The sequence below is a fragment of the Salminus brasiliensis genome, chromosome 8 (genome assembly GCF_030463535.1).
Source record: "Salminus brasiliensis chromosome 8, fSalBra1.hap2, whole genome shotgun sequence".
NCBI lineage: Eukaryota > Metazoa > Chordata > Actinopteri > Characiformes > Bryconidae > Salminus > Salminus brasiliensis.
In genome coordinates, this window is record NC_132885.1 from 29,946,125 (window position 1) to 29,954,006 (window position 7,882).

Here is a 7,882-nt window from a genome sequence, read left to right on the forward strand (position 1 = left end):
GTTCATACATTTTTACAGCCCCTGTCGGTCACAGGCCCTTAGATTCGTCCTCACTGTTTCCCCCATTACAACGCCCCTGTGCGCTGGTACGAGTGGGTCAGACAGGGCAGTGCTGCTGGACTGAGAACAGTCCACCAAACAGAAATATCCAGCCAACAGTGTCCTGTGGGCAGCGTCCTGTGACCACTGATGAAGGACTAGAGCATGACCAGCACCAACTGTGCAGCAACAGGTGAGCTTCTATCTGCAACGATGCTAGGAGCAGCTTTTTCTGACACCATTTAGTGACAGTAAGCAGCTTTCAGCTAACATTCAGTACGAGCTGTCACACTAACACTTCAGCCACCGAGTTCACTAGCCTCTTGACTAATGCAAACCATACAGCAGAGGACTCTGAAATGACTCTCTCTGAAAATGCTTTTACAGGACTAAAGTCTGACGCCTCTCGCATCTAAAGACAGTTCGTCATTACTCACAGTCACAGACTAGCATTTTGTAGAGACTGAGAATCTCACAGTGTCCCTCTTTGCCAGAATGCAACTACATCCCTGTTGAGATCATTTCCTATCAAGGTCTCTTTGGAAATGTACAAGAAGAGAGAGGTTAAAAAGGTGTTTTTCTGAAAGGTAAGCAGTGTCCCCCTGAGACTGATCCTCTTTACCTGGAGAGCATTAGCAGATACTGGTGTTTGTAGGTTTTTTCAGACTAGGCAAAATGATGATAGCGTTGTAAACAGTGTAAAAGTGAGTAAGAGCATTAAAAGAGAGTTTAGTTTAGGTTGATTTGTCCCAAGTTTCCGAGCATGTTTGCTCCGTTTTAGAAACAGGAGGGTCAGTTATGAAAACATGGCGATGGAAAGACTGCATAGTAGTGTGGGATGTAAGTGGTCAGAGGGGGAGAGCTGGAGTTTCACCTCTGCTCTCATCATTAAGCCTCAGAGCGCTCATTGACATGTTTGGAAGAATCTGACCAATCACAAGCCAGCTTCGACGACGAGTCCTTAAATATGCTGAGGAGAAAAAAAATGGTGCGAAGACTAGCTTAATAAAATACGTTCATCCACCTCGACCCGACAGATTTCCCTTTTTTTCATGAACGGAAACAAAAAAAGAAAGTTATGAACAAACTCTGTCGTGCACTACTGCCACGTCCGCCCTCTACTGCGCATGCGTGGTGCTGTGCTGCTTGACAGACATACAGCGTGGAAAGTGCACACACCAGTTTATGCTACATTTCCAACACTGCTGTACTGGACAGCCAGCACCACGCCAGTGTAACAACGTTATATTAAAGAGTTCATCAAATATTGACTTTCACCAAAATCACATCATTTTAGGTAAAAATAAAAAAAGAGTTCAGGACAAATGTAAAAACTCATTTATGTTTTAATAAAAAAAAGGTTACAATTATTTTTAAGGAGCTTTTCTTTTCTTGCTGCGACTCCACTGCAGACCATGTCCCTCTGCTGCTGCTGTACCTCCATCAGATGAGTGAGAGCTCTGAGATGGAGGGTGTGTAGCTGCTGAAGTTCCTCATAAATGAATCATTGAATTGAATTGAATCCATTAGTAAGACATTAAAACATTGTTCTAACACATTATATGAGCAGGTGGTGTTTGTTCAGAGTGTAGTTGTGCTTCTAAATGCTGGTTTTATCTCATTATTGCTCAGACATGTGCTTCAGCTAACTGAGCCATGCCAGCCAAATAGCTAGCTTAAACTTACCCTCGGCAGCAAAGTGGGATTATGAAAATAAAGAAAGCTCTCATTTCTGCTTATTTATGAAGATGTGCAGCTTGTGTGGTCTGCCGCCGTCTAAGACAAGAGAAGAGTAACACACTATAAGATCTGTCTCAGGTCTGTGCTCCCTAGTCTGTTCCCTCCAGAACTGTGCAGTGCATTCTGCTGCTGCTAGCCCCGCAGAGCTGAGTGCTTCTGCTGTTTATTCTGCAGTTTGCTCATTTTGTTGTGCAATAAGAAAAAAGAGCTTTTCTCTGTAATTTAGGATTTTTTATAATGTGAACAAACTGTACGATCTGGTGCATGATATTGTAGTATTAAAAAACTGCTCTTTTTAAAGAAATACTGTAAGCTCAGATGAGTGAGAGCTCTGAGATGGAGCACTTGTGTGGTCTGCAGTCGTCTAAGACAAGAGAAGATGAACACACTATAAGATCTGTCTCAGGATAAACTGAGTGGAAAGAGAGCCCTTGTGTCCGACTGTTTGATGACCGGTCAGTAGTCGTTACACCAGCACCAGACCAGTACAAATCGGCCAAAGAAAACATCTTCTGCTAGAGCCTTCCAGTGGCTGAAGTAATGGTGATGCTGGTTAACCAGCGTGCTCATCTGTTTGACCACTTATGAACCATTTTAATAAAATGCTCCAGTGATCAAATTCCAGGTTCTTTTTTTAGTGCAGATTTTTAAAGTATGCAGACTGATCAGCTATAACATTCACACCACCTCTCAAAAAAATGAAATTGTTTCTATTATGGTCCCGTTGGGAATTTACAAGAAGAAAGAAGTTAAAATCTTCTGAAATATTCAAAAACGTGGACACCAGGAGGTGGTGATGGACTGTATATGGCAGTGAACCGTGGTAGTGCAGTTGGACACCAGGAGGTGGTGATGGACTGTATATGGCAGTGAACCGAGGTAGTGCAGTTGGACACCAGGAGGTGGTGATGGACTGTATATGGCAGTGAACCGTGGTAGTGCAGTTGGACACCTGGTGGTTGATGCTGGTATTGGTAAGGACTGGAAGTATGGTGTTAGGTGGGTGCTCTGGTGGAGAGGTGAATACTTAGCTCCATTAAGACACGCAGGGAACACGTGGTGCAGGGCTTTCAGAGTTTTAATGAGAATGAGAGCACCTCCACTTCCCTCCTCACAACTTCCCAGACAACACCAGCTGGAGAACCCAGGCTACAACCCATTTTAAGGCAGGACTTCTTTTAAGGTAGTACTGAGTTTACCCTGACACTGAATTTTAAGGTGGAACTTCTTTTAAGCTAGTACTGAGTTTACCCTGACACTGAATTTTAAGGTGGAACTTCTTTTAAGGTAGTACTGAGTTTACCCTGACACTGGATTTTAAGGTGGAACTTCTTTTAAGCTAGTACTGAGTTTACCCTGACACTGATTTTTAAGGTGGAACTTCTTTTAAGCTAGTACTGAGTTTACCCTGACACTGGATTTTAAGGTGGAACTTCTTTTAAGGTAGTACTGAGTTTACCCTGACACTGAATTTTAAGGTGGTACGTCTTAAGGTAGTACTGAGTTTAGCACTTGAGATACCTAAGCAACCACATAGCAACCACCTGTGACACCATAGCAACCACCTACCAACACCACAGCAACCACCTAGCAACGCTATAGCAACCACCTGTGACACTATAGCAACCACCTAGCAACACCATAGCAACTACCTGTGACACCCTACATAGCAACGACATAGCAACACCATAAAAACCACATGGGACACCATAGCGACCACCAAGCAAAATAATAGCGTACACCTGGGACACCATAGCAACAACTGAGCAAAACTTAGGAAATTTATGAAGTACTTGCCACATTTCAAGCACTGTTTTAGTTCCTTCAGGAAAAGCAAATCTAGTTACAGACTGTGGGTCATCTGCTTCTCTGCATACTCTGTTAGCCTGTTCTTCAGTGGTCAGAGCCTCCACAGAGCAGTGCAGTGAACAGACGGTGTTAATGTTATGGCTGATTGGTGTATATTTGTAATTATTAATACAGAGGCTCAATTGGTCAGGTTAGTCTGCAACTCGGACCACAGTGACCAATCAAACAGCTCAGATTAAGGGTTGTTTATTGACTTCTCTGGAGGCTGTTCAGACTGGTGATGGTGGCTGGCTGTAGGTGAGACTGCTGGCAGGTAAGACTGGTGGTGGCAAGCTAAAAGTAAGTTTGGTCGAGGTTGGCTGTAGGTGAGACTGGTGGTGGCGGTTGGCTGTAGGTGAGACTGGTGACAGGTGAGACTGGTGGTGGTTAGCTGAAAGTGAGTTTGGTCGAGGTTGGTTGTAGGTGAGACTGGTGGCGGTGGTTGGCTGTAGGTGAGATTGGTGGTGGTGGTTTTTGGCTGTTGGTAAGACTGGTGGAGGTTGGCTGTAGATGAGACCGGTGGTGGTAGTTGGCAGTAGGTGAGACTGGTGGTGGTGGCTATGCCAATAGAATAGGACTCCCTGGAGCAGATAAACATGAACCTATGTGCACCATGCTGTCTAATGCCAGGCGTGGGCTGAAGGGGGAATAAAGCCCACCAGCATTGAGCTGTGGAGCAGTGGAAGAACTGTGTTCTCTGGAATGATGGTGGAGCGCCATCCAATACTTTTGATGGGATGAGCTGGGTGGTTGGGGATGATGAGGTGGGGTGGTGATCATCATCCACCATCCTGACCTCACTAATGCTCTCCATTAAAAGCATTTTCACAAGGAGCAATGAATGAGCTGGTGTCCCAATACTTTTGTCCCACTAGAGTACATGGTCCCAGCTTGCAGGAAAAGGGGGCTGACTGTGCTTAAAGAAGACACTGGACTGAATTAAGGAAGCTGTATGGAACTGGACTGCCTGGAAGCTGTTGCCCCTTTCAGAGGTAAAGGACACTCATCTCCACTCATCTCCAGCCACCGCCAGAGGAGAGCGCCGGGTCCCCAGCTCCACCGCACCAGCCAACAGACGCCTGTGTCTAGACGCTAGACGCCCATCTAGAGCTGTCACCCAGGGAGAGCACGGCCAATTGTGCTCTCTCAGACTCCGGCTGCTGATGGCAAAGCGGTGCGGCTCAGAACTGGAATTTGCGACCCCCAGGCCGTAGTGGTAGTGGGTTCGAACGCTGAGCCACTCAGAGCTTTGGCTTTACAGTCTGTTGCACTTATAAACATTTCTATTTATAAACATTTATATCTATCAGGCTGAAGTTTCTGATAGGTAATGTGTATGTATGAAAGGCTTAGTACTTTGGGTACTAAATAAGGACGGTGTCATGATTGGATGCAGCACTCTTATGAAGTACCAATATGGTAGTTGGTGGGCATACTCTTGTGGGCATATAAAAATAATACAGAAGAATTCCTGATGAACCAGTCTAATGCCTGTAGAAGTTACTTCAGGCTTCTTTTCTACTCTGACAAACGGTTCAAGTGTTCTTCCCATTGAGTTTGCAACCATACGTACTCTCCCCTCCCATTGCACGCCATATATATATATACGTATATATGTAAATAAATATAATAAACGCTATAAACTACACATATTTTTTTCACATTTTTAAGCTGCTTTGAGAACAGCAAATTATTTTAATTATTTAAATTAACATAATATTCTAATGCTAAGTTTGGTCTCATTAATCATTAATAATCATTTTATTTTAACTTCATTCTTCATTTTTTAAATTTGTATTTTTTAATTATTTTTTTTACATTTATTTATTTATCATTTTGTTTTTTTTTATACAGCTCGTTCATTATTATGGACACATTAGTTGCCTAGAAACTCAAATTCTAAAGGAAAAACTTGAGTGTCCCCTTTATTAATTCCTTTATTATTAATAAATAAGATTTTTTGATTTTTCACCTGAACAGGTAGTTGGAGACCTTTCTGAATCAATGTGAATAAAAACAGCTGTAATGTAAAGCTTTAAACACAGCTGGTCCAGGTGTGGCTTTGAGAACACTGCCTCTGCAGTGCAGTGGTACGAGGTTTTCAGGCTCAGGCTGAGGCCCTGCTGGCCTCAGCAGGTATTGCACATGGCTTAGTCTAAACATTCCTGGCTGTGTTCAATCAACTCCGCCTTACTATCACTGCAATTGGGGTCACATGCTGCTTAAGTAAGGGAAAGGGGCATTTCCTCTTTGTCAGCACTGTGTGCACATCCAGTCGTATACAGTCAACAAGGGAACTGAGCTCAGGGACCCGAGTCTTCCACTCCATTGTGATGTCATGCTGATGATGTCACAGAGCCTATAAAAGGGGGGGGTTCTCCCTCAGTGGCTCAGTCCGGATTCAGCAGCGAGACGGAACATTCCTACGTGCGAATCTTATACGACACGCTTATCTAGAGCCACATCCCCTAGAACAGGTTCTACAGCTGCTTCTCCATGGAGACAGGAGGAGTGGAAAACATGGAGGCAGATGAGACAGGTGGAGTTCTGAGAAGCTTGGGCTACGAGGTGGTGCACAACCTCGGGGCAGGAGGCTTCGGCATGGTGAAACTGGCCACATCAGAGAGGCACCGCAAACATGTGGCCATTAAAATCATGGATCGCAGGAAGGAATCATCAGATTTCGCCTGGAAGCAATTGCCCCGGGAACTCGCCATCCTAAAGAGAGTGAGGCACCCTCACATCATTCAGGTACACGAAAGTTTTGACATGCCCAATGGACAGGTCTTCATTGTGATGGAGGTAGCCGCAACCGACCTTCTTCACGAGATCATGGCGCTCCACCACGTCCCCGTTAACCAGGCCAGGATGTGGTTCTCCCAGCTCGTCGGTGCCGTGGGCTATCTTCACCAGCAGGACATTGCCCACCGAGACCTGAAATGTGAGAACGTCCTGCTGAGTGCTGATGGTCAGGTCAAACTGACCGACTTTGGCTTGGGCTGCTTTGTAAGAGGCTACCCTTCCCTCAGCCAGACGTACTGTGGCACTCTCCACTACTGCGCTCCTGAGGTGCTTCTGAATAGGCCCTACGATCCCCTGAAGAGTGACGTCTGGAGCCTGGGCGTCATCCTGTTTGTGATGGTCACCGGCTTCATGCCTTTCAGAACAGACCATCAAGGTTCCCTCACACAGCTCCAGCGCAAAGCTGTGGAGTATCCGTGTGGGGTCGCAGTGGAGGAGCCCTGTCGGGCCTTCATTTCTTATATGCTGCGCTTTAATCCCTTCACCCGGCCTTCAGTGAGAAACGTGGAGAACCACCCTTGGCTGCAGGCCAGGCAAGAACAGTAAGTAGAGCGCTGTGCTGGAACTCCAGGGTCGAGTCCTTTTGTTAATGGATGTATTTTTTTTTTATTGATTGTAATATTGTTTTTATTGATCCTTTATTGATTGATTAGCTATAGTAAATAAATGGCTTTTCTAAAGAACTGCAGGGCGGTGCCATTTCTCAATGAGACAATGGCAACAGGTTTAGGTCAATGGGACAGGCTGGACTCTAGGCTTGAGCTCTCTGGCTGAGCCGGGAATCCTGCTTTGTGACCCCCCCCCCCCCCCTCCTCTCCAGATCTGTCCACTGTTTGGTTACTACAATCTCCTGTATTTTCATCAACAGGGAAACAAGTGATTCTACATACTTATCTTTCCCCGAGTCTGAAAGCTCTCCGGAGGTGAAAGTGTGTGGAACTCCAGGGAAACACAGTGGAAAATGCAGTGAGGACAGGCAGGTAGACAGCAGGGACGAGGACCTGGATTGGAGCAGCCTGTCCTCATCCAGCGGTCTTCTCTTCTCCATAAGGAACGCCTATGAGCAGAAGGTCCTCCAGCACTCGGAGGAAAACCGACGGTATGTTTGATAAGCTTGAAGATCACTCAAGGTGAAGAGCTCGTTTAGACGTAGCTACTGTACAGAATCAGCTCAATGCCTACAATGCCTACATCTCCCCATTGCTTCTGCAGGGCCACCAGAGTTATCGGCAGATTCGTCGTGACCGTCGTTGACGAGGGCAGCAGTTCTCATCCAGACCCAGTCGACCCAGTCCAGGAAGACGGTAGCGGCAGTAGAGCTGGTGTAGAGGTTGTCGGGGAGGAGTCCGGCTGCTTTAACTGTAGTCCGCTTTGTGCTGCAGTTAAAAGGGCAGCTAAGAGATATGTTGCAGCACCGATCGTCAGAGTCTCACGATCACTTCGAGGGAGGATG

At 45.8% G+C, this 7,882-nt stretch overlaps 1 protein-coding gene across 1 annotated transcript; it reads left to right on the top strand.

Moving 5' to 3' along the window:
* Positions 1–204: 204 nt before the first annotated feature.
* Positions 205–6,975, top strand: LOC140561483 (testis-specific serine/threonine-protein kinase 6-like). The gene is made up of 3 exons (XM_072686723.1): positions 205–232; positions 6,085–6,112; positions 6,180–6,975. The coding sequence occupies exons 1-3, from the start codon at positions 205–207 to the stop codon at positions 6,973–6,975; spliced, it is 852 nt and encodes a 283-aa protein (XP_072542824.1).
* The last annotated feature ends 907 nt before the right edge of the window (positions 6,976–7,882 follow it).

Coding starts and splice junctions, on each gene's coding strand:
- LOC140561483 (XM_072686723.1), top strand. CDS start 205: ATGACCAGCACCAACTGTGCAGCAACAG. Junction 233..6,084: donor CACCAACTGTGCAGCAACAG/GTGAGCTTCTAT, acceptor ACGCTTATCTAG/AGCCACATCCCCTAGAACAG. Junction 6,113..6,179: donor CCCCTAGAACAGGTTCTACA/GCTGCTTCTCCA, acceptor TGGAGTTCTGAG/AAGCTTGGGCTACGAGGTGG.